This window comes from Pleurodeles waltl, chromosome 11 (genome assembly GCF_031143425.1).
Source record: "Pleurodeles waltl isolate 20211129_DDA chromosome 11, aPleWal1.hap1.20221129, whole genome shotgun sequence".
NCBI lineage: Eukaryota > Metazoa > Chordata > Amphibia > Caudata > Salamandridae > Pleurodeles > Pleurodeles waltl.
In genome coordinates this window covers 17,751,908-17,778,778 of record NC_090450.1, presented here as the reverse complement: position 1 = coordinate 17,778,778, position 26,871 = coordinate 17,751,908, and the positions used below count along the sequence as shown (strand labels likewise).

The 26,871-nt window shown below is 45.1% G+C and overlaps 1 protein-coding gene across 1 annotated transcript in view; it reads right to left on the bottom strand.

The window, feature by feature from the left end:
• The window catches only part of LOC138265049 (hepatitis A virus cellular receptor 1-like), a 59,308-nt gene extending 44,521 nt beyond the window's left edge, over window positions 1–14,787 (bottom strand). Inside the window, exon 1 of the mRNA XM_069212597.1 lies at window positions 14,614–14,787. Coding sequence (XP_069068698.1) covers window positions 14,614–14,683 — 70 coding nt within the window. The 5' untranslated portion in view covers window positions 14,684–14,787. The remainder of the gene's footprint in view (window positions 1–14,613) is intronic.
• Between the last annotated feature and the right edge of the window lie 12,084 nt (window positions 14,788–26,871).

The following is a 26,871-nucleotide window of genomic DNA, read 5'->3' as shown; positions in this document are numbered from 1 at the left end:
GCACTGTTAAGTTTTACATGTCCTGGTAATGGACACATTTTAAATTACTTTCTTACTACTGTGATGTCAGCATCTATAAATTTGGGGTACTAAATCTTTAAATCCACCTTCAATTCTTCATTTATTCTCATATTCTAAGGATTCAGCTTCAAATCCCTGTTAATTATGCACCTCCCAACAGTTAACATGGTACCAGGGAGTTTGTAATGAGGCCTATTTGTTTCCATGTAGTGCTAAATTTGATGACAGAGTACCTAAAAGGAGAACGTACACAATTTAATAACACCCTTCTGGTTACAACTTCTATTGCTACACAAAATGCCAACAAAATATAGAGGACAGGACAGTAGATCCTACATATTAATGTATTTGAAGTGTTGATTATGTAATATTGATGAAAACTAAGTAGCATATATGTTCTGCCAGAGGCAATGGCAACAACACAGGAAACATACTTGGTTGTCTCTAAGGGTTGTGTTGATTCCGATAGTTAGATCCACAACATCAAAATTGTGTAATTAAGTATGTTAGTAAAACTGCAAACACTAACCAGATCAATCCAAATTCATTAGAATCTGTACTTATTGCCACGCAGGAGAAGATATTTAAAGGTACATGTAAAAATTATCCCATTTTCGTCATGGTGCCCTAATGTTTTTTGCATAGGTGGATTTGCTGGCTTTAGGACAGCTAAACAGTAGTAAAGTGACTGTGCGTAAAAATAGAACATGTGCTGTACATTGGAATTCGATATATGGCCAAGTTTACTTCCATGTAAGTCCACTGTAATTTGTGCCTGAAGGGCACCTGAAGCAATGAAAGCTAAATGCCATATGATAACTGCAGTATATATTTACACAACCTACATATGTAACAAGCTAACATTTCTGTCAAGAAATGTGCTCTGACTAGGCAACATTTTAAATGCACTGCAGTGATACATGGCATGAGAAATGTATTTGACATATAGGAAAGGTGTTTTTACTTATTCATAAGTCACCCTTAAATTGAGCCTTTTACTCATATAGAGCCTATAGGGCAGGGAGCTAATATATAGCAAAAGGGTGCATTACCTATTGGGGTTAGTGTGCCCTCATAGTAAAATAAAATCCAAAAGCTATTTCACTTTGGATGGAGTGGCTAGACCTTTCCTTTTTAGGCCTAAGGTGGATTAAATATTTCTATTCTACATTTGCTTAGGAAAGGCTGGAAAACTATCTCCTATTAGGAAATAGCAAAACAGGTTTCAAAGTTATTTAATGCTATGTTTTTAAATTTTGATTTAATGGTGATATCAGATTTGTGGTAATGTAAACGAAAAAGTAACTTTATAATCATGTACCTTAGGTTGCCAGAGCAAGAACAAACTTAAAACCAGATCTGTCATGCATCACACCTCCAAAACCAAAATACATATCCTGGTCTGTGAAAGTTAATGACCCTGGCTCAAAGATTAATGGCCTGCTTTTAAGTCCAGTAAAGTTCAATGGGTGTTAATTTTGACCACCTTACAGGGATTAGCTAGTTGAGAGTGGACAGGAGCAATTGGCAGAACGAAGAGCAGCTTTAGAACACCTCATTAGACTTGGAGATGACAGGGAGGGCTTCTCCTATTCAATCCTGGACCCTTGTGGTCAACCAGTCTCCAGCCACAGCAGTGTGAAGATTCTGTCTGGTGTCCTAGGCGGTCGTTGTTAGAGCGTTACATTGGTAGTCACCCGGGACTGTTGATGCTCTAGCTCGAAGTGCAGATGTCACGTTGCTACTCGTCGCTGGCAGTTGCTGTAACACAGACTTGTGTTCACCAGAGCTTTTCGTTGACGTTCATCACAGGCCCCAAGATCCCAGTGTGAACAGGCCCGTCGGAGATTACGTAGAAATCAAAACTTTTGGATTTCTCTTTTTCTTCTCAGGGCGGACTCTGCTGATGCCAGGCAATGGCTCAGGACCTTGGGAGACACCTCTTGGTGATCAGGAACTCCCTCTGGCTGGGGCCAGGAGGGCTCAGGCAGGTTCAGTAGCAGGTCCCGGGAGGTCCAGTGCAGCAGATCAGCCGGGCAGTGGTAGGGAGGCCTCTATAGCTTGTTGTTTCCCTGTAGTTCAGGTAGGAGGTCAGCCAGCTGACCCCTGGAGTCACTCAGGTAGCCTGAGATGAAGGGAGGAGGTCTAGTCTTCCTTCTCAGAGAACAGGGCAGGTCTCAAGCAGCAGGACAGTCCTTCTTCTATGTCCAGGAGTGTACTGAAGAGTTGATTTGAGGGTCACATATTAATACTTAGTACCGGCTTGGAAGTTGGAGAAATGTCTAGATTTCTGCCACATCTTGTTCTGGAATTTCCTTCATTCCCGTTCCAAGGCTTCAAGTCGTCAGGGGTTCTTTGTGTACTGAGGAAGATCCTTTGAATTTTAATTGGGGCAGGGGAGAGTCTGCCTCTCGCATCCTTGTGGGATGACCCATCCTGACAATATCTAGACCCCCTTTATTTCACTGTCCGGGAGGAATACACAAAGGCTAACTGCCAACTACGCTCTGCCATGTGACCCAGAATACACGCTCTAGGCACCAATGGGTTAGGACAAGAAAATGTCAACTTTGTAAAAGTGGCATATTGCGATCTATGGCTTACAATCCAACTTCACCATTAAAGAGAACTTTAAATTTCCATTCATTTGGATGTAAACAGCATATCTCTATATGTTCCAAATCTAAATTTAGCACCCATTTAATGTGACAGCTTAACCTGGTCTCAGTCAGTGGGAGACAGGGAGGCCTTGAAGCAGTGAAAAATTACCTTAGCGGTTTTCCATTGACTGGACATGAAAAATCTTAACTGCACACGTCTTACATTTTAAAGAGAATGCACCCTGCCCTATGAGCCTTCAGGGCCTATCTTAGGGGTAACTTATAAGTATTAAAGAGGAAGGTTTAGGTCCTGGGAGAAAGGTTATTTTGCCAGGTTGAAATGTCAGTTTCCAAGTGCACCATAGCCTGCAGTGGCAAGCCTGAAACATGTTTTAAAGGGCTACTTTAGTGGGTGGCAGAATAGGTGGCCCTGTTCACATGTAGTACCATTCACAAGAGACACTAGAGACTGCCACATAAATTAAATGTACAAATCAGTTATAGACCAATTGCATCATGTTTTAGGGAGTGAGCACAAACACTTTACCACTGGTTAGAAGGGAAAAACTGCACAGACTCCCAATGCCAACAAAAACGGGTTTAGCAATGGAAGGCAAAAATAATCTCGGGGTGACCCTGCAAAAGGGGCATGGTCCAACAACATTTAATGGGGGTTCCATAGGTTGCCTGGTGTGTCACCCTCCTTCAAACGATGGAGCATCAGTGTTTGAATGTGAGCTGAGTGCAAAACGTGGAGAATGTCAGTTCTTAAGTAATTTACAATAATAGAGAAGTGTAGATTTCTTTCATATTCGTAAAGCTCTGCGCCATTAATAGCACGCATCACTATTACCAGCACTCAGGAATCTGGAAACAAGGATAGAATGAGGAAAGGTTAAGGCACAGGATTTCCTGATATTGAAAGATGGAATGCGTTCAGTGGCTTCAATTAAACTGGGGAATATGTATTTACCCCTACAAATCTTGCACATTTTCTGAAATTCGCAATACTTTTATTTTGAGAAATTTTGTAAGATGCTACTAGTGAGAAAATATGAGTGTTTTTTTCCCTGCGTTAGACTGGTTTGAGCAGAAAATGTATTGCCTGAACAGTAAAATCCTGGCTGAGAGAAATATTCTGATTAAACCAGTCTGCTGCCGGTATTTCGGGTGACTTTCAACACAACGTATGCCCTTGTATTATATTTCCACTCGAGACACTAGAAAGTGCATTTCATAAAAGTGCACATAATTGTGCATAATTTTCATGAAACGCTACAAAATTTTACAAAACAAATGTGATTTTTGTCACCCTCAGTCATTGCACCAGGATTTGGTTACGCGGCTGTGCCAGAGAGCTGGTGCGCATCACTTTGCAAAGGCGGAGCTGGAATCTACACTTCGCTGTTTTGCAGCTGACAGAGGTGGTCACACAAGGGTGGGGCTGGTGTTCCTGACCAGTTCTCACTAGTCACTAGTTTCTTTCCACCTCTGTGTCACTTTGATGCACCAAACTATCCCTTTGTGATAGTAAAACATCCTGTTTCGAAGCCTGTGGTGGACTGACAGTTTCAGCAGTAGTGGGTCTTAAAATCACATAAATCTGCAGAGCGACCGGTTGTGAATTCGATTATGGTGCAAGAAATAGAGGGGCTTCGAGGACTGGCGTAGGGCAGCGCAGCAAGACTTCTTACAGGGCTGCCCTACGCCAATGTGAAGGCGCAGTAATGCACCGTATTCATGCAATAGGTGCATTCCTGTCATTTCCCCCACGCTGGTGCCACAATTGGCTGCCTAGCGCCAATGCAGGCACCCTTGCACCATGGTGCAAAGGAACACCTCCCCGGCACAGTGTAAAGCAATGCAGCGATTTGCACTGCTTTGTCCCACTCCATATCTATGAGACCGTGCAAAGCCACCATAGATGTGGTTGAGAGGCTTGCGCTGCTAGAACGTAAAAAAAAAGTGACGCTCCAGCGGTGAAAGCCGCTCATGAATATGTCCCAGGTTGTTCCGGGGAGAGGATCGGGGTCGCAATAGCATCAAACACGTCGCACCATGTAGTTAATCTCACACATTCCCCATCATATTTTGTTCATTAACTAACTAGCTTTTTTACCACTGGTCTCATCACCCGCATGCGGCACAATTTATTGTCCTTAACGTAGTTTAAAGTTGTAAGAGAACTCTACACTGCACTGCTGTGCTGTACACAAGTCAATATTACCCCATTCAATGGGGCTACTGTCTGTCTCCTCCTTATACTTTTTGGAAAATGTCAATTAAAGATAAAAAAAAAACTAACTGCAAAATAAATTCAAGGAAGGACTTTCCTAAAAAATACCTCTATGTTTTGTTCAGGTGTAAGAAGGGCTATCAATCACACTGCTGAGGAATTTTGTGAGTCCTAATGCCGGGCGACACAAAAGCAAAGGGTTGTGACATGTGAGGAAATTCTTTGCAAATGAATAGCAAAAATGAGTAGCATTGTTCTTGTGAACTTAATGACACAGCAACAAAGTGACAGAAATGACAGGGGAATGGCACGCGGCCCCCTTCCCTACCAGCTGAGCCACCGCCACATACAGTCCGGGAACATTCCAGAAGGGCACCATGCATTTATTTTTGTGACCTTCCCTTTGTCTCAGCTGGAGTGTTGATTATCTAATTGCAGCCTTTCTCGTAAGTTAGGGTTACTTAAGACTATCTAGTGGGGCGTGCTACATACAGGACAATGGGAAGTATTTGAAGACATGCAGCAAGTTATCACTGCTAGTGGTGTCTTTAAATGGTTAAAAGAGAAAACAACCTAAAGAAAGAAAGATTCGTTCTCAGGGGGACTGGACTTTACTCTGCTTGAAGAATTGCAAACAGGGGCGGTCCCTCAGCTATGGCGGCTGAGGGTCCTCCTCCATCACCCCCGCTGAAAGGAGGAAGCAGGGAAAAATAAAAATAAAATGATAATAAAAGCATTTTATTATCTTTTTATTTCTCCACTTAGGTAGGGTAGGACGGGGCCAGCATTCTCCGCATCCCAGGGGTTGGGGGAAGGAGTGCTGGGTGCACTCCAAGTGCACGTTGGTTTGGCCGGCTGAACAAGGCTGGCCAAACTGACATACGCACTTAGAACACTGCACCCAGCCCAAGTGCAGACTCCCACTTCCTCCCTGAGAGGCATTTCAGACCATTCAGGCCAATACCGGCACTTCTTTCATGCTGTGTACCAGCATAAAAGAAACGGCTGGGTTGGGAGCGGCAGAGGTGAGGTAGTGCGGCCTTGCAGGTAGATGTTCTTTTTTTTTTATTTGTCCCCCCACCCGGCTCTGCTCGCTGCTTCACCAGCCTTTCCTGCCAGCAGCCGCCCCGGACTGAAAGGCTGCTTTATGCAAAGGAAAAAATGTATCAGCAATAGATTTATCAAGAGTGGTCAGCTGCTTATGTCATTGGGGTACTCACTCTAAAAAATGACTGTTCTGCACTACGTTCAGCCTCGCAGTATGGCACAAAGCCAAGCCAGCAGAGTGTAGCAAAGCATTTGAAGTCGCGGTACAACCTCCACTTCAAATTCCTATGTTTATACAATGGCACCTGGGTCATACATGTAAGATGTGTGCTTCAAGTTACAACATGCTTGTCACATGTATGTTTATCAAGCGATATACTGCCTGATCCCCTTGCTTGCATCAATTTCACTTTTTTAATATTTGTTATTTTATCTTTTTTTTTTAAGCAGGATAATATAGTAAAAATGTGTGAATCTAATGTGTGTCTGCCATGTACAGAACCACTGTACACAATCATTTAGTTTAATATCCGATTTCACTTGCTAAACACTTGGGAGATTTTTTACAACCCCTTTGGTGCCAATGCGTCACTTTTTATGACACACTGGTGGCATATCTACTGGGCCACGCAGAGCCACTTTGCATTGCTTTTCAAGCCTTGCAGATATGGTGTAGGGCAACACAGCGCAAGTCTATGAGTTGCCTCACACTGTGTCACTGGGTGTTCCATGAGTGTTTTCTCATGCAACACCCATGGGTTTTGATGCATTCCCAGATTTACAAGGATGTGTAAATCTTGAAATGCGTCAAAACCATACGCCTCCCCAGGGGAGACGTAGCGAGGAGAAATATCTTTGTTTCTTCCTCTTTCCATGTGTGCTACATTCCGCAGCACACATACAAAGAGGAAAAGCCTCCATGTATTGTATTTGTGCAGGAAGGAAACAATCCTGCCTACAACGCAGACACCATGGTGGAGAGGGCCTGAGTTGGCACTAGGCCCCAAATTGTGCACCAGCACTGGCTGAAAGGACAGGATTGCACCATATCTCATAAAAACAGTGCATTCCTGCCCTTTTGAATTTGGATAGGGTAGCACAGCAAAAACACTTGGGGCCCTCCCCTACGCCAATTTGTTGCAAATATGCCCCTTTAGGCAAAACCAGACCGCTCTGCTTTGGTAGACCTGGTTATCTGCCCAAGACTGTGTTTTTTGCACAGGTTTTGAAGTGTAGTTCTGGAAAAAATTAAGAAATTTAATTCTTGCCTGCAAAACTATACATGTCTTTATTTTTACATAGAAAAACAGGTCCAGGCAGTGTGAAAACCAATAGGTCTGGCTTATTTTACACGTTCACCCTTCCTTGTGAGCGCTTCAATGACAGATGCTGAATTTACTCAGCCTTCGAGCAAGCAGGCCGAGGCCAACGCTGCCCCAGGCGACTGAATAATATGGGTGTTCAGAACAGATTAGTAAAATAAACAGTTCTGTTGGAAAGCCTAATTATATTTGAATTGCTTTTGATCCGCCTTTGACAATTATTATAAATACAGCAGCTTTCTGGATCACGCCTGCCAAGTTTTAAAGAGGTTAAAAGGTCAAAGGTTAAAATTGGTAAAACCAATAATGGAATGTGGCAAAGTATTGCAGCAGCGTTTTTCCCTCTCTACCTGCGATGCAGAATGCAGCAGCCATAGAAAGACGAAATAGCGATGAGAAATTAACATATTTCTCAGTTTTAAGCCTCTGTTGGGAGCGCATACCATATGGCACATTCCAAGGTCTACTATTCTTAGTAAATCTGGTAATGTGCCAACATCCATGGGTGGATGGTTGGGAATGCCCACGCTCCAGCCATGGAACGCCTTCCCAACACGGAGTAACTCAAGGCAATGACTTGCTCTGCCTTACGTTATTCTAGATTTAACAAGCTGAGGAGAGCCATGCAAGGTGGCTTTGCGTGGCTTAGTAATTTTGACTTAAGGGCTTGAGTTGTCTTACGTTGCCTTGCGTTCTACGACGACAACGCAAACCCTTGGTAAATCTGGGCCATGGGTTGTATCTATGTTTCCCTTTCTGGGCTGCTGAGTTTGGAGATGAGGGCAGACAATATTCATGTGTGCCTCCTTTAAGTTCCCGCATCTGCCAAGACAATCTGCCAAAGTAGTCACTGATTGTTCTTTCAAGTGAGACATGTCGGACTGGTTGGTCAGCAGTGGGTAGGAGCCCCCGTTCTCCTGGTCCCCGACGCAGGGGGTTGTATGTCGGAATATCGCATGGCTTTACCACGCATGCCTTTACATCGTGGTCATTACAACTAATGCGTCTTTACCACGCATTCTTTTACCACACATATTGTTACAACAACATTCCTTAGGGAAAGCGTTTGACTTTAGAGAGGTGTAATTTACTATTCCAACTCCAGTCTGTGCATCAGTGTGCAGAGCATTGGACTTTCAAGTCTAATGCTGCTTTCCCTAAGGCATGTCACTGTAACTAACTGCGTGGTGAAGGAGTGTGTGTTAAAGATGCATTCGTTGTAACACTTGTGATGTACCGCCGTGTGCGGGTCAGGCCGCATTGTGAGTGCTGTTCCCCGTAGCAGGGTAATCCTGTGCCAGACTGAATTTGCATTGAGTTGTGGTGCTTACAGTTGTGTATATCTGTAGCCACAATGAATGACCATGCAACTCTGAGACAGACACCGGTGGCTGCTGGGCCAGTCCGATCAGCTCCCGCATTCGTTTGTGCTGAACGTCATAATACACAGGTAGTCTACGTCTCTCTGAATCAATGATTTCTCTCGGATGTTCTATTGTTAAGCAATAGAAAGCTCAATTCCTTTGTTCATGAGAACTCAAATAAGAATTACAATGTAGTCTGCAAGCCACTGATAGGCCAGCAGGCCATGAGCCTTTCTGCAGGACAACTGACCATGCCTGCTGCGCCCATCGGATATAGACCTGCCCTCCAAATGGATGATTTTTTTTTTTTTTTTTTTTTTAAAAGGTACCCAACCATGTCCTTCTCACTACTTTATTATTATCACCCCCAACACTACAAATTCTTCTGCCCTGATGAAGGCTCCTGATTTATTCTCCTATGGTTGAAACATAAACTAGGTACAATTACATTGTTTGGGCCAAGGTTAGACCTGTGACTGTCACAAAAAAATTCGGACTAACCACTATGAATGCTCTTCCAGTCTTTGGTGTTGACATAAAAACAAATTATATTTTCACACTCCTCACTAAATGTTCAATGCAATCTCTTTTGTTTTTGCAGTAGAAATATCTGTGGATTGCTACTTACACGGAATTCCTGTTCTTCAAGTTAATCTGAAAAGATGTGAAAATGTGTTTTTGGTAGCAATTTCGAAGGGTTAGAAACACATCATATACTTGATTTAATTTTTAAATGTTTTCGAAATCACAAATCTCGGCTGTATTGATTTCCAGTACTTCTATTGTGTAACAAAAATTATGGGTGCAATCATCAATTCTACACATCTAAGGCACAGAGAAAATATAAACGTCAGACAGGAGCCTGTGTTCAAAAAGCTGTTCAAACTACTGACCCAACTTTAGGCAGAAGAATAGCTGAAATGATGATTCATTCATAGTTGAAATTATGATTCATTTACTAACTGAGCCGTGTAGCTGCACAAATGAAATACTATTCACTATTAGTGTAATAAAAAAATAAATAAGAGAAAACAGAGTGAAGCCCCAAGGGATGTCCATAAGGATGAGCTGCCACTGTGCACTTGGCACTGAATTTGCCCCCTCTGAGACCAGGGGTAGCAGAATCCGTGCCAGGGGTTGCAAGGGGCGAGAATGTAAATGAGGTCCATGACTGCGCAGTGCAGACTGGAATCTGAGAAGCAGTCCTGGGGGTGGTGTGCCCGCACAGAAACTGGTTTGAATACTGGCAGGAATCCTCCATCTCCCACCTTCCAGGACTGATACTTTAAGTAATAGCAGCAGCCGGTGTATATAATGCTGAAAAAAACTGAAACATGTGTGCCTCCTAATAATCACTAACTTTAACCCAGAAACACTTTTGATAAAACCCTGTAAACGTGCTCCAAAGATTAGAAGAGGGCGATAGGGGGCATTTCAACTAAGAACTTTAGTGGGGACCTTAAACAATTGCAAACTACTGCCAACCTTGGCATAGAGAGCATTAGTGCGGTCAAACACTTTCTTAGGGTCAAAACTTGGTGCACTGACTGTGAACACTTCCTAAGGGCAGGAATGGTCCATATTTAAGCTATGTGGCGCATTCCTGTCCTTTCCCACTGCGCTGGTGCCATTTTGCCTGCCATAGTGCCCACACATGCACCCTTTAACCATGGTGCAAGGGTGTCTGCGTTGTAAGCAGGATTGTTTTTGTGCAGGATGCGACACCTTCCGGCAATAAAACAATCCTGGTATGCTTCTTCCTCTTTCCAAGTGTGCTGCGTGATGCAGCACATATGAAAAGTGGAAAAAATAAGGAGAAATACTGATATTTCTCCTTGTTGGGGTTCCCCTGGGGAGGAGTAAGGTTTTGGTGCATCTCCAGGTTTACAAGGCCTAGTAAACCTGGGGCAGCGTCCAAATCCATGAGTGTTACATGGGTACACCCACCGCAACATCAATGGAACACCTCCCTGGCGCACAATAAGTTGAGGCAGCGACTTGCTCCATATCTACGAGGGCATTCAAAGCCACGCAAAGTGGGTTTGCGTGGCCTCATAGATATGGTGAAACGTTTACACTGCCAATGCATCACTAAAAGTGACCCAACTGCATGCAAGCCTCTCATAAATATGGTTTTAATTTGGCGGCGCTAGTAACACACTTTATTTTGTTAAGAACTTGGGCCCATATTTATTAGATTTTGGTGCAGGGCAGAGCGGCAAGTCACCTTGCTGTGTTGCCCTGCGCCAAATGGAAAGGGCAGGAATGGTCCATATTTAAGCAATATGGTGCATTCCTGTCCTTCCCCACTGTGCTGGTTCTATTTTGCTTGCCATAGTGCCCACACAGGCACCCTTAAACCATGGTGCAAGGGTGTCTGCGTTGTAAGCAGGATTGTTTTTGTGCAGGAGGAGACACCTTCCTGCAATGAAACAATCCTGGGAGGCTGCTTCCTCTTTCTACTGTGCTGCATGATGCAGCACATATAAAAAGTGGAAAAAATGAAGAGAAATGCACATATTACTCTTCATTGAGACCCCCCTGGGGAGGGGTAAGGTTTTTGTGCATCTCCAGGTTTACAGGTGCCTGCAAACCTGGGGCAGCGTCAAACTCCATGGGTGTGGCATGGGAACACCCACTGCAACGTCCAGGGATCACCTCCCAGGTGGAGCGTACTGTGGGGCAGCGACTTGCACTGTTTTGCCGTACCCCATATCTACAAGGCCATTCAAAGCCTTGCAAAGTGGTATGCGAGCCTCATAGATATGGTTGAAAGGTTTACACTACATCACTAAAAGTGACCCAACTGCACGCAAGCATCTCATAAATATGCCCATCCTTTTTAGTGGCTAGAACTGGCTCTCAGGAAAATAGTGCAGTTGCACCCTTCCACGTGGTTAAAACTTAAGGCCAGGGGTGGGGATGGAAGCAGTAAAGGCAGCTCCCACTTCCTTGTGGATAGGGATAGTGCTGGGGACTGTAGTGCCCAGTGCAGGCTTACACTCAGGCCTGAACTTGCGCTGGTGCCAGCAGCTCACATCCTTGTGGTTAGATTCACGTCTGGCACGAGGACTAGGGCACTAGTGTCAGTGCACTCATACCTTTGGTCACAGCTGGTGCCAGCTGCTCACATCCTTGTGGTTAGATTCACGTCTGGCATGAGGACTGGGGCACTAGTGTTGGTGCACTCATACCTTTGGTGCCAGCAGCTCACATCCTTGTGGTTAGATTCACGTCTGGCACGAGGACTAGGGCACTAGTGTCAGTGCACTCATACATTTGGTCACACCCAGTGCCAGCTGCTCACATCCTTGTGGTTAGATTCACGGCTGGCACGAGGACTGGGGCACTAGTATCGGTGCACTCATACCTTTGGTGCCAGCAGCTCACATCCTTGTGGTTAGATTCACGTCTGGCACGAGGACTAGGGCACTAGTGTCAGTGCACTCATACATTTGGTCACACCCAGTGCCAGCTGCTCACATCCTTGTGGTTAGATTCACGGCTGGCACGAGGACTGGGGCACTAGTGTCGGTGCACTCATACCTTTGGTGCCAGCAGCTCACATCCTTGTGGTTAGATTCACGTCTGGCACGAGGACTGGGGCACTAGTGTCGGTGCACTCATACCTTTGGTCACACCCGGTGCCAGCTGCTCACATCCTTGTGGTTAGATTCACGGCTGGCACGAGGACTGGGGCACTAGTGTCAGTGCACTCATACCTTTGGTGCCAGCAGCTCACATCCTTGTGGTTAGATTCACGTCTGGCACGAGGACTAGGACACTAGTGTCAGTGCACTCATACCTTTGGTGCCAGCTGCTCACATCCTTGTGGTTAGATTCAGGGCTGGCACGAGGACTAGGGCACTAGTGTCGGTGCACTCATACCTTTGGTCACAGCTGGTGCCAGCTGCTCACATCCTTGTGGTTAGATTCACGGCTGGCACGAAGACTGGGGCACTAGTGTCAGTGCACTCATACCTTTGGTGCCAGCAGCTCACATCCTTGTGGTTAGATTCACGTCTGGCACGAGGACTAGGGCACTAGTGTCGGTGCACTCATACCTTTTGGTCACACCCGGTGCCAGCTGCTCACATCCTTGTGGTCAAATTCAGAGTTGGCCTTAGGACTCAGGGCACTAGTGCAAGTGGATCATTATGTGTGGTTAGAATGGGCACTAGTGCATGAACGCACTATTTTGACTTGTGCCCACCGCAAACGTACCTGGCCACAAACCCAGCAAGGACGCCACATACTGTGTGCAGGAACGGGGCACCCAACCTTGGCAGAGTTGGCCTTCTGCCTTTCCAGACTAGGGGATGGCGGCCCTCTGTAAGGGTGAGTATGCTGAGTCCACCGGTCTCCATTCAAGGAGGGTCGACCTGTCACCCTAGACAGTGACACCCACCCCTGGGTGGGGCCGTCGGGGGCGCCTAGAAGGGGAGGAGGTACACGTCTGCATGGCAAGGGTCTCACCGTAGATACACTTTGTAAAAGTGGGATTTCATTAAAAGATCTCATTGCCCTAAAGTGCTCTGGAGAGAACCCCGCACACGTATGAACCAGGCGTGGCCGGCTTTAGCGCTTGTGGCTCTCGGTGCGACAATCTTTTTGGCGCCCCCTCCTCATAACCTCCTCCTCAGATTCCCTTACTACCACTGGGCAAAAGTGCCCCTCATCTCTCCATAGCCCCGCTCACACACACATTTCATTTGATTTAAAGCACTGGTAAAGGCTGGCTTTACTAATAAAAATATGTATAAAATATATATATATACCCAAAGGAACCTTTTTTTGCAACATTGGGAATAGATCATGAAAGACTTGGGGGAAATGTAACATTCTAATCTATTTTGTGCACTTTGCATGCAGCTCTTTAATGACAGTCACTGTTCTATATTAGGGTTGTATCTTGTAACTGCGGTGACAAAACGATCTCTGTCACAAAAGCAGTATCCCCCTGAGCTACCCGCAGAAAATGCAGATCAGATCTTTGCAGCAGGTGTATTAACTCTCTGCGCTACATTATAGAGAGTCATAAACTGCCACTAGAGAAAATGGATCATTCTCTTGTAGGAACATTAAACAAAGGAGTTATCTTGACCGTTTTGGTGCCTCCTGAAAGCTGGACGCACAAGGAACTCTGCAGCAGTTTGTTTGTTTTTAAATCGTAAGTTTTTGCTGAATACAGCTTTCCCCCCTTGGGGTCAGTGCCCACCCTTCAGGTCAGCACCCCCGTTTCCCCAAAGCGGGCATGTGTCTCACCATAGTTAAACTTCGTAAAAATTGGATTTCATTAAAACATGCCATTATCCTGAAGTGCACTTGAAAGAATCATTCACACATAAGAACTAGATTGATTTTTTTTTAAAACGTTTAATCACTTGACTTTATGTGCCGCATTAAAATTGAGAACCGTTACAAGAATTGGAAAGAAACGCATGGACGACGAAAACCACCACATAGAAGCCTCCAGAAAGCGTAGAGTGTCGGTAAACACAACTACCGACCTGACGAAAAATAAATCACAGGGGCTCTGTTAAAAAGTTGGGGTTCTCCGGGGATGGTTTTTTAAGAGGTAAGTCCTGATGGGAGTGACTTAAGTGAGGCAGTAGATGGTCCCTTTTGTGTTCACTGGTCACTATCTGGATGAGGGTGCCTGGCCCCTGCACACAAACACCCGCGGACTCCGGACAGCCCCCCCCCCCCCCCCCGTCCCCTCCCAAGCTCTCCCGGAACACCCATAGCTGAGCTGACTCACAGATGATGGTTTTATTGATGTGTCAGCAAGGGTCAGAGGTGAAGGGAGTGCGAGGAAGGGGTTAAAAGGGTGTGATAATGAACCGCTAAAACCACTTTAAATTGGCCAAACCGGCAGCAGGATGAGATGGGCGAAGCTGTTGGAATAAGTTTAATGCACACACCTCCATGCGCCCCTCAGAATGCTGGCGCCCTGGGCCTGGGCCCAGCTCGCCCATGCTAAAGGTCGGCCCTGCATACTTTTATCCAATGACGTTTCTTACCTGTCGTTTGTCCAGTAGCGCTGGCTAGCAGCAGGGCGATGCCCAGCAGGGCCGCTCCGTCACCCCCCATGTCCAGCCCCGCTAGCAGTTCATGGGTGTCAGTCTAGCGGCTAGAAGTCCAGGCAGGTACCAGCGTGTGTCCTCTCAAGCAGGTGCACTGTGCGGCTCTCCTGTCGGTCAAGGTCACCTCAGTGTTGCAACAGGAGGAAGGCGCACGAGAAAGGATGAAACAGGTTTGGGGTGGGGGGGTGGCATCCAGGTTACAACTCTAAACAATACCTGACAGTGTCACACATTGGTCGCCATCGCGTCCCCGCCCTCGGCCCGGAACTGCAGGGAGACAGGTTGTTGCACATTTCTGCCCCCTGCCCAGTACATGTGCCTGCTGCCGGCCCCTTGGCCCCCTCTGTGACGTGGGGCACACCTGCTCCCCGGCCGTACCCACTTGTGGCTTTATTTTTTAAAAGCGCAAAGCGCCTCGCAACGATTACTAACCAGCACACCCTGCTCATGGATCTACTCACAGTTTTCAGTGAAGAACGTTATTACTCGGGCAGAACTCCGATTATAATTTTTTTTAAAAGGCGAAAGGCCCAACATCATACTACACAAGGGAGAGAGACAACTCCTGAGGCCCTGACTGTCTAGAAATGCTGTTTATCTGCCAGGAGAGGCATTACACTGACCTTGGAAGCATGAAGGCTGAATTCAGCAGGCCATGGAATGCAAAGAACACAAAAATCTCAGCAGCGACTGCTTAACCGACTGTGCTTTAGTATAAAACACACACACTGTTTTCTTGCTAAAATCCAGCACATTAGGAGCTGTGTCCCCTAAAGTGTGACCTGGAGTTGCTAATTTAGGACGGTGGGAGGATCACACAAGCTTTGTGACTGGGGCGTGGTAGTAAATTGAGGCACTGCTCGGTACTAATACCTTTAACTGCCACATTAGCCAGTAAGGTTACCGGTGGTGGTAATTTCAACGCCCGAACCTTAAATAAAATTCATAAGCAGGATCCTTCTCTGAGAACGAGGTTTTACCTATTTCAATCAAGGGAAAGCACATCACGAAGGTGGATAAATTCTCATATTTAGGGGTGACATTTGGCTCAGTCAGCACTTTGTGACTCTGCACTTCTCACCATTTTGTTGGGGCTGTGCTCGATCTCGCAAGGAACATTGGGGGTACAGCCGTTCGGAATTTCATCGAAATCTAGAAGCGTAAATGTCTGCAAGCTATGACCCACAGGGTTGCTATTTGGGGTCACCACGATTGTTCCCCGTCAAACAAGGGATAACCTTTAGGACGCCAGTCATCGCATTTAAGGCGCTGCATGGGACTGGCCCAGACTATCTGCGTAAACATCTCACCTGGTATCAACTTAAAAAAACTCTAAAGTCAGGATCACAGGACAACGGTAGGGTACCTCCCTTCCAGCGCCCCACTTGTGTGTGTGTGGTGGGTGGGGGAGGAGTGGGGGGGGGTGTAGAAGTTTCGTCAGATGCTCAGCCCTGCAATGGAACAAACTTCCCATCCACTAGAAGTCAGCCATCTCTCTCGCTTCCCTCAGAAAGATGCAGAAAATATGGATGTTTTGTTCCTATCCGGACTAGGTTTCCTCTACTTTGGCAGGCTTACATAGCGCCAAGACGCCCTTGGGCATTTGAGCGCTCTATTCATTTCTCTCATCATCTTCTAACTGACAGCAAGAGGAGACGCTGTTTTTCAGATGGCTTGTAGGCTTAGCTCCATATAGCCCTGTTACTTTCTCCATGAGGAGCTGGGCCTTAACTACTTTGAAGGTCACATAAACTTGCCCCCTACTCCTCTGTATGGGAAAGGACGCTGCTGATAAAATTAAGCTTAGGCAGAACTGGATGCCACTGTTGCTGTCCCTTGGGTCAATTTGAGGCGTGGCCCAACTTAATTTGCCCATGTGATGAAGCATTCCACCCCAATCCATTCTACCTTCTCATGTAAATATCACCAACCCTTTAAACACAGATATTTATCACCTACTCCTAAAATCCACGGATTTTATCAGGATAAACCTGCATTTTATTTTTTTATCCTGCTGCCCAATTCAGTTGTCTATTATTCGGTGGCGTGATGTCTAAAAATTGCTATTTTCCCGCCAAAATGAGTGAATTTTAAAACTTATATATTTGATTGTAATCAGTGATAGACAACCTGCTTGTCCCTTTTTCATCCAGTGCATTGTGGCCCATATTTATCAGGTTTTCAAGCAACACAACTCAGCAAGCCACTTTGATGCACTGCATGAAGGTAAAAAGACAGGAATGCGCCATAATTTCCATTATGCAGCCCACTGTGCAACGCTGCCTGCGTTTTGATTTTGTGCTTGGCAGGTAAACCATCTATTTAATCTCACTCTTCGGCTTTCGCAGAGATACAAACGCCATAACTGAGCTTCATATCCCTTTATTTTAATTTCTCTGCTTGTGCTCTCCGGAGGACGCCGCTAGACTCTCCATACAATTTGCCAAGCAATTTGAAATTCATAAAAACGATCAGATGTTTTTGATAATTACTAAGAAATACTTGTGAAAATCAATGTTTAAAATCTTGAACAATAGGTGCTACCAGCGTAAAGAACTTTTCAGTCCTGAAGATGACCAGTTATTGATTTGTGTCTTTACATAGGGTCGAAACGTCAACTAAATTAAATGTGGATTAAAAATACAAGGTGACTTCAAGACCCTGGAATAAAGGGGTCTTCATGAAGTTCACTGCTCTCTTATGCTTTTTAACCACATTCTGTATATATCGTATATAACACTCAGGCACTTTAATTATCACATTACTCACTTTCTCTGCGCCGTCACTTCAGGAGCACCTTCCAAATTTAAAATGTTTAAGTTTTTTTACTAATATATAAACCTGTTTGGAATGAAAAAAGAAAAAATGTTTTAAAAGGAATAAAAAAAATAAGAAATATGAACTAATCTAAGGACATTATACCTAGATAAAAGGAGTTTTTGAGAATTCAAAATTGCTGTGGAAGTCAAGGCATATACTTCCCCCTGGTGGCCAAGTTTGTATTCACTATTTAATTACCCAGGTCTAAGGGTTATTGGGGTCTGCCTCATTTTGTAGAACAAGCCTATCCAGGTGTAGCGTGTTATGTTTTCAGCCCAGATGGGGGTACATTTCCTTAAGGCATGCTGACTAACATCAGTGCCATCCCACAAAGACATGGGCCTACAGGAAAACTCAATGTTGGGATTCCACTGGTTATGAGCAATGACTAATCCTCTGACTCCGAGCCCTGTCCTGCGGACACAATCTGGGGCCAAAGGGCTTGTCAAATAGCTGTTACACTTGGTTGGTGGGCATGTTACCCCTAGGAATCATCTAGGACAATCTAGGACCATCTGAGACTAACCTACAGTGGTGGGGCATCCGGTTTTTCTTATGCATGCTATTTCCTCTCTTATCTCTTGTCTGTCTGTAAGGATGTATAGTACTTCCGGCAACATGTCATATCTTGTGGTATTAACTAGAAAGCGTACTACTCTGATGTGCATCAATTGCATTTGGGCTTTTATTCCACACAAGCACAGGCTTAATAGGCAGCAAGCTATGTCAGGTGGTACTTCCTTCGCGGAGTGTAATCTGTCTGAACCAGTAGCATGGGGAATCAAGGAGCACACAAAGCATGACTCATTTAGGGCTTCTGCACCTATTTCTGATGTGCTGATACCACATATTGTCTGACAACTTAGCATGAGTTTTAGGGGTCACATTGTTACTACAGAACTCTCTTTGGATAAGAAAGCTATTAGAAGTTGTGGGTACTTTGCTAGCAAAGAGGAAAAAGGGTAGATTTATGAGATAAAAGAGAAATAAAAAAATAAAAAATACAAGATCTTTGGTATTGTCCTTTCAAAAGATAGTCCAAAAATATAGTTGGAGGGGGGCTCTATCAGGGTGACAATCTCCGTCTTACCTCTTGCTTCATTTGAACTGTCCATTATTTTTTAACGATCAGCTGGGTCGAGACGCACATGGCTGTGATGGATCCAAGGTTTCCTGCCATCCACTTTGAGAGCTGTTGGTGTAACCATGGTGACTGTAGGGGCCTCGGAAACTTTTCACTTTCCATTTACGAACAAAGTTCTGTATGAACAATTGATCTCCTACTTTTACTTCTGGGAGGTCGACCTAGGTGCGCTTCTCTTTTCTTATGGTTACCTGTTTGGAAATTAACTTTGCATATTTTGTTAATTCGCACAAATACATAGGCATTTCATCACTTAGGGGGTCATTACAACATTGGCGGTCTTTTCGCAAGTCCGCCAAGTTACCGCCGCGGTGAAGACCGCCAGCTGTGGCGGTCTTCCGTGGGGGGTGGTGGGGGGTGGGGGAGACCCCTATCAGTGCCAGGGAAGGAATTCCCTGGCACCGATAGTGCATACCGCAATGGTTCTCATGGCGGTTCCCAACCGCCAGAAACCATGGCGGTATGCAGGGTCCTGATACCGTTGGCGGTCTAGTGACGACCGCCGGGCCGGAGACCGCAACCTCCACCCCAGCGGTCATTACCGCCATGGCGGTCGGAATGGTGAAGTGGCGGTACCGCTGTGGTCCAAATTCCATTTTTCTGACCGCCGGGCTGTTTGCGGTCTTACCGCCACTTCTCCGCCGACCGCCAATGTTGTAATGACCCCCTTAGTGCCGGGACAAACTTTCTCCCTGAGTTTTATTTCTAGTGGCAGGGACTTGGACATTGATAGATCTTCCTGGCACTATTTAGTGAGGAGTCAGGTGATGGTCTGAGCTAAGGGTATTCCTTGGGTAAAACAGTGCTATTGGCAAGCGGTGAAGCCACTTTTTATTTAGGGTGGCGCACAACTTGCTGATTTTACTCTTCAAGAGGCCATTCAGGTGCTCTATAATGCCATTACTTTGTGGGTGGTACACGGAGGACAGTTTGTGCTTTATACCTAAAAGTGTTGTTAGGTGTTCAAAAATTGTGTTAGAAAAAGGAGTACCACTGTTGGACCTTATAGCTTCTGGGATCCCTCATCAGGGAATCACTTCCCGAACTAGGAATGTGACTGCTGATTTGGCATCACAATGGATGTATGGTCCTGCTTCAATCCATCTAGTAAATGGGCAGACTACCACTATGAGGTACTAGTGGTTGTTGCACCAGTCAATCGTATTGACAAAGTCCGAGGGAAGAGCCTTGAAGGGAACTTGTGGTCGTGGAATGGTGGAGCTCACCACTTTTAGAGGGGGATTAGGTTAATACTGCTGACAAATCGTGCAACTATGTAGCTACATGGTTATTGTAACATGCAAATTTGGGACAAACCAGTCTTGCTGGACTTGGGTTGTTAAATGGTCCCTGGAAGGATGAGCTGGTAAAAAATCTGATCCAGGGTAACTGCAAGCAAAGCCTATGGCATAAATGGCTTTCCCATAGATAGCTGACTGTACACTAGGTTTCTCCCGGACTGGACACATCCCCTATATTCCTATAACTGCTTTTTGTGGGATAATGCAGCTTCCTGTAGTTCCCTCAGGTGTAACCTTGCTGACTCACTGTGGTAGGGTGTGTCCTTGTCTCTGGTAGTCTTTGCTTTGGCCTCCACAGGTAGGGCAGGTTGTACGTCTGATGGTACCTTTGGGGGTGTATGTCTGGCTGCATCCTTAGCTGCCTGATCTGCTGGCGCATTACCCCGGGACACAACATCCTGTCCATTTGTGTGCTGCACATTTCTCAACTGCCACTTCCTGCGGTAATGCCAGTGCCTCTATTAGGGCTTCTAAGAGTACGCTATGCATCACAGGACTACCATCTGATTTAAGGAACCCTCACCTACTCCATCTCATTATTCTGGGTTGTACAGTGGTTGTTAGGTATGCTGATTCTGAGTATATTGTAACTATTGCTCCCCTTTCCTGACTTAAGGGCAGCTATTAAAGCTGTCAGCTCTGCTGTGTGCGCCGAATAGTGTGCGGTCAAGGGTAACTGTTCTATGACCTGTAGTGTATCCAAGGAGTTGTGTCACTGAGCCCTGACTACCGCTGCCCCTGTGTGTTTCATCCCTGTTTCTTGGTCGATCGTGGAGGAGCCATCCACAAAATAGACAATGCTGTCTGGTATAGGGTCCTCTATGGCTTGACTGCAATCACCGAGACTATATGTTGCACAGTCGTGCTCATCCTCCTTGGGGTTTAATACCGGGTGGGCGAAGAATGTTGCAGATTGACTGCATGACACTTCACAACCTTCAAGGACGGTAGTGACATTATCACCTCATACCCAGGCACTGTGAGTAGTTAGAGTGGTCTTGGCCTTCTGGATTATTGCGAACACTGCAGGTTCTGCATTGAGTGTCAGTGGTGCCTTCATAACTATGGGGATTCTCTTCTGTACTGCAAATGGTGCACTGGACATGGCTTGTTTACAGGAATGGTGTCCTTTCATTACTGAGTCCAGCAGACCACTGAACTACGTGATTGGTTTGTGTCCTAGCAGGTACTTCTGTGTGAGGATGGCTGGCATCACCTGACCATTGAAGTTGTAGAATTGTTAGAACTCTTTGGTGCAATCTGGAGTTCCCAGGACTGAAGCATTTGTTATCTCATCCTTTTGGAAAGTTTCCCTCATCTCTGGTGTCCAAATTATCTTGCCCTCCCGATCTCTTACCTCCTTGATAGCCATCAACAATGGGGCTATTAAAGTGCTATAATCAAAAATCCATTGTCTTGTGTAGTTACAGAGGACCAGAAACTTCTGCAATCCTCTGACCATTTCTGGCTCTGACATTTGACAAATGGAGGCTGCTCTTTCAGGGGTTACACGACTACCAGATGCTGACAGTAATTGTCCTGAATATTGGACTTCTTCCTTACAATACTGAACTTTCCCCTTCTCTACTTTCTATCCTCTCTGGGCAATAGTGGTTAGAAGAGATATTGGCCCTCATTCTGACCTTGGCGGGCGGCGGAGGCCGCCCGCCAAAGTCCCGCCGTCAGGTTACCGTTCCGCGGTCGAAAGACCGCGGCGGTAATTCTGACTTTCCCGCTGGGCTGGCGGGCGGTCTCCTTCAGACCGCCAGCCAGCCCAGCGGGAAAGAGGCTTCCACGATGAAGCCGGCTCGGAATCGAGCCGGCGGAGTGGAAGCTGTGCGACGGGTGCAGTTGCACCCGTCGCGTATTTCACTGTCTGCGCAGCAGACAGTGAAATACATTTAGGGGCCCTCTTACGGGGGCCCCTGCAATGCCCATGCCAGTGGCATGGGCACTGCAGGGGCCCCCAGGGGCCCCGCGACCCCCCCTACCGCCATCCGGATCTCGGCGGTCCGACCGCCGGGATCTGGATGGCGGTAGGGGGGGTCAGAATCCCTGCGGCGGTGCAGCAAGCTGCGCCGCCGCGGAGGATTCAATGGGGCCGCGGTACACTGGCGGGACCCCGCCAGTGGTGCCGGTCCGACCGCGGCTTTACCGCCGCGGTCGGAATCCCCATTGAAGCACCGCCGGCTTGTCGGCGGTGCTCCCGCGGTCCTCCGCCCTGGCGGTCAAAGACCGCCAGGGTCAGAATGAGGGCCATAGTGTCCCTTCTACACTGTTGCTTGGTAGTACTACAAAAACCAATAGGTCATTGACATATTGCAACAGAGTACTGTCACATTGAAAATGTGACAGATCATTTTTTATTGCTCTGTTGAACACCCTGGGAGATTCGCAATATCCTTGGGGCAAATGAGAGTCCAAATACTGGGTCCCACGATAATAGAACACTGTCAGATAGTGACTACCTGCATGGGGAGGAATGCTGAAGAAGGCATTCTTAAAATCAATAGCAGAAAACTGTGAGGATGATGGAGGGGTCTGGTACATTTGGGAATTTGGGTGTAGGAAGGTGGCTCTCTAAATAGTGCACTAAAATGAAATACACTGTGCAGAGTGTCCAGTGGATCCCCAATTGGTATTGCAGAAGCAAAAGTAGATAGGACTAGTGCTACAATCGTGGTAGTGTGGACAAGCAGTAGGCTTATCAGATGGTAGTGGTAAGTGTTTGTTGTACTCACAGAGGCAATAAATGAGATACACACAAATAATACATCCTAGACCAATTTAGAAAAATAATTATTTTCATAAATATTTCAAACCCAAGAACTTCATATTCAGTTAAGAAGACTTTTAAGCATAAATACTTTGCAGTTTCAGAAATAGTGCAACTTTCAGAGTTCTTTCAATGCTAACCTTTGGAGGACAAACAGTGTTCAGCAAACAGAGGTTTATTAACGGCTTACAAAGCCAACCTCAGGGAGTTAAGGTAAGTACTGGGCACTGATCAGAACCACATCAACAGATCACACCGGGCAGCACTGGGACGACCGGTTGCAGAGGTGAAGTAAAGCGTCGGATGCCCAATGGTTTTCTATGGGAGTTTAGTCCTCGTGAAGACAGGCTGCAGGCTCTAGCGAGGAAGTCAGTCAGGGACAACAAGCAGGTAAATAGTAGACTTTGGGTGCTCTGGGAAGTAGGTGTTCGTTTGGTCCGCTTCTCCTGTGCCCACGGGCAATGGATGCAGGGGTGTCTTTAGGTTTAGGGTTTTCACATCCGGGAGCACTCGCAGTCAGGAGGTCCAGTGTGTTGAGGTTGCAGGCATCATCACGGAGTCCAGCAAGGGTGGACCCAGGGTGGACATCGTTAGCACCAGTGACACACCTCAGCTGGGGTCAGGGGTCACAGATGTAGTGGTTGCTGGAACTGGAGGATTTTCTCCCTCCACAAGCCTGTGGGAGAGAGGGCCTATGTGCAGAGTTTGCAAGCATCTCAGGAGAGTCCAAGATGGGTGAGACCACACTGGACTCGTTCTCTGGGCATCAGTGGACCCGCGCTGGCACTGTTGGCTGGCTTCACCTTGGGTCATGGACGTCAGGTGCAGTGGTCATTTTTGGTGTCGGGTTTCTGGGGTTCCAGCAGCTACAGAGTCCTTTCCTTGGAGTTTCATGTTGCAGGGCAAGTCTGCTGTCCACAGGAGACTTGAGTCTTTATGGAAGGCTGGATTAGAAATGTAGAAAACTGTGCATGGCAGGGTTGCGAATTATGGTGGCCTCAGGGCACAAGTTATAGTTACTTGAGATAACTAAAAACTTTTAGTTTAAAATGTAGTTGTTAATAAATATTTCACCTAACTATAACATTACTTTAACCTTTGTTTTTTCCAGTCAATACATATATATCTGTCCAAGGTGGTCCTATGTCAGTGCTCTACGGAGCACTTTCTTTGGTGGTGCGGCAACTCATGTGGCGGGACCATGCCACTTTCATCTTGTAGACTCATTATTCTTGTAAACAAACTCAGCCACACTCGCTCATCAGGAGTAGAAAATTAATTTTTATTTCAAAATAGTAGAGTGCCAAAAGAAAAACACCCAACACATTTTGGTCCCCCTGGACCTTACTCACGGGATAGCTCATTCAGTCCTACTACCAATTTTATAACCATTTTGCATTGTTTTGGATTTATTCCTGTTTCTGGAACATGTAGTTCATTTTACCTTTGTGCTTACAGTGAACAATAAATAAACAAGTGTAATCAAACCAATTCATCCTATTAATTAAAATTAAACAAAGTGCAGTGTGACTGTGTGAATAAAATAGCACGGGATGCCAAAATGAATCAGAATTGTCGATGATATTCACTTATTAGCCACCCTGCGTGTGTCATTTACATGTCTCTATTTGTTGTAACTTTGTTATTCATGATGCTGAGGGACCATCAGTTTGTTCCCAGTTGGCTCCACATTTTTTACGTTCAAATGGTTCTTTATTTTGGAGGTTTTCTTGTTCTGAAGATACAGTGATCATGCATTAATGAGATGCACCTTTGCTTATGGTTCATGAAGTCTTTCCACAGCAATAATTTTGCACAGTGTTTTCACTGTCATTCCACTTCATGCATATCCTTCTAATGGTTTTGTTGTGACGCCATTATGCAAGGTGGTACACATTTATTTATATTTCACTACCATTGCAATTTTAGCCACTTGCTATATGTTTTCCTTCAATGAATGTGCCATGCCATTTTCTCCCTCCCATGGGTTGGCAACCACATTTCTCCTATTCATTACCAGGGCCTCATTAAAAATATTTTTACTGTTTCTGTAAATGTTAATGTTTGATTATCAGCATGATAGGGTCCAGGATTTAATGAAGTGCCCTATTCTTGCTTTCCCTCCAGCACAGTAGAATTATCCTCCTCGAATTTCACATCTTACACTCAATGTGCTCTTGCTGAGACAATTTTGTTCAGGTTTGACAAATGTCTGGCAGGTCTCTTAGTGACCTTTAGAGGGCTGTGTCACTAGTCGGAAGACTGTATTCCTTACAGTCCAAATAACTCTGGGCATGATTTCTGTTTTTTCGTGAACTTTTAAGGTCTGCATATTTGTCTCATTTCTTTCCAGTATAACCTTCTGGTGGATGTTTCCTCCAATATACTTCAGTCTTCTCCAATTGTTGCATTTTGTAATTCTGTAACTAGACTGTTGCATTTTGTTATTCTGGGAATAGACATGCAGTTCCTCATCTTGGTTCATTCCCTTAGGGGCTAGGGTGCGAAATTACATAATATATTGTGACTCTATCTGTCCTATGATGCACTCACTGTCCCCACCACATTTAGATTTTACCACTTGCTTAATGGTATAGAACCTCACTTGAGACCAGTCACTGTCATGATGTTTTTTCATATGTTTCGTCACTGCATTGCTTCTGTCCTTATTGGTCATGGCTCTCACATGTTCCAGGATTAATTTTTTCAGTTCACATATGGCACTTCTAATGTACTTATTCCGCAAGGACATTCAATTACATAAATAACATATATGCTCTTGCATGTGATTCTTTGTTGGATCTTCCACTTTTGTGTGTTCGCCATGGTGAACTCTTGCGTGTTGATCACAATTTTGCATGCCTTGCATTGCTTACATTTCCAAATTCCCGGACTTGCCATCCAATTAGTTTTTGCTGACTTAAAATGACAGTGTACGAGTTTGTCTTTCAAGTTTTTTGTCCTCCTAAAGGTAATGTCTGTGTGGTCCCCTATGATGTCTGAGAGCATGGAATCTAGTTTGAGCAATCTCCAATATTTCTTTACGTCATTTGACTCAGCAGAGAACATGATTATCAGTCTTATTTTGCTTGTCTCTTGTGTTTTGTCTTTACCTTTCAAGATTTGTTGCCTGATCATTGTTTTGACTTTATCAAGACCTGCCTTGTTGACTCGTACTTCATTACTTCCTTGTTTGAAAACATTGTTTAGTTTAAAAAATGTGCTTATCCAGCTCCCTCTCTTGAGAACAGTTTATTTTAATCCTCAGGAATTCCCCATAGGGGATCCTCCATTTTAAGCTGGGTTTGTGGAAACTCTTGTGTAGGGCTGCATTTCTGGCCTTTATCTTCCAATTTAAAGTTGTTTGGATCATGTTGTCATCAATATAACTTTCTGCATCTAGGAAGGTGACTCTTGATTCACTTATCTCATAGGTAACCTTGAGATTTGCTGTGTTGTTATTTAGGATTTCAAAGTACTTGTTGTTAGACACTGTTTGATCATTTCCAGAAGCATAACATTGTGATTGAGAAAGTTTATGTTCCGCTTTCTCAGAAAATGTTTCCCTGCCTTCATTCCAATTTCATTCTCTAAATTTGTATAAAATGATATTACTTCCATTGTAATCAGTTTGTAGGTCGATTGCCAAGGTATTTCTAGTACATGCTGTAGTTGGTTGCCTGTGTCTTTCAGATACAAACTCATGTCTTTGAAAAATGAAGGTAGAAGGAAATCCACATAATTTGAAATCAGTTGCAAAAGTATTCTCTTTGCAGAGATAACAGGTCTTCCCCGGGATTTTTATTTTTTATTTTTCATTTTTGTGAATTATATTGTTGGTGTTATCTGATTTTTTACTGTCAAATATTTACGTTCATCTGACTCAATCAGATTCTCCTCCATCCATTCTGTCAGTTTTTATTGTAACGCCTTTTGGTGCTAAGATGTAGGGTTATCATTTAGTTTTTGTGTCTGCAAGCTGGCAATTTGCTTCCTTAATATAATCAATTATGTTTAGGATAATGATGTTTCCTCCCTTGTCCGCTGGATTAATTTCAATGGTTTCATCCTCTTGCAGGACTTACGATGCTGCTCTTTCCTCTTCTGATAAATTGTATTTGAATCTTCTTTTGCACAATTTATACAGGTAGTGT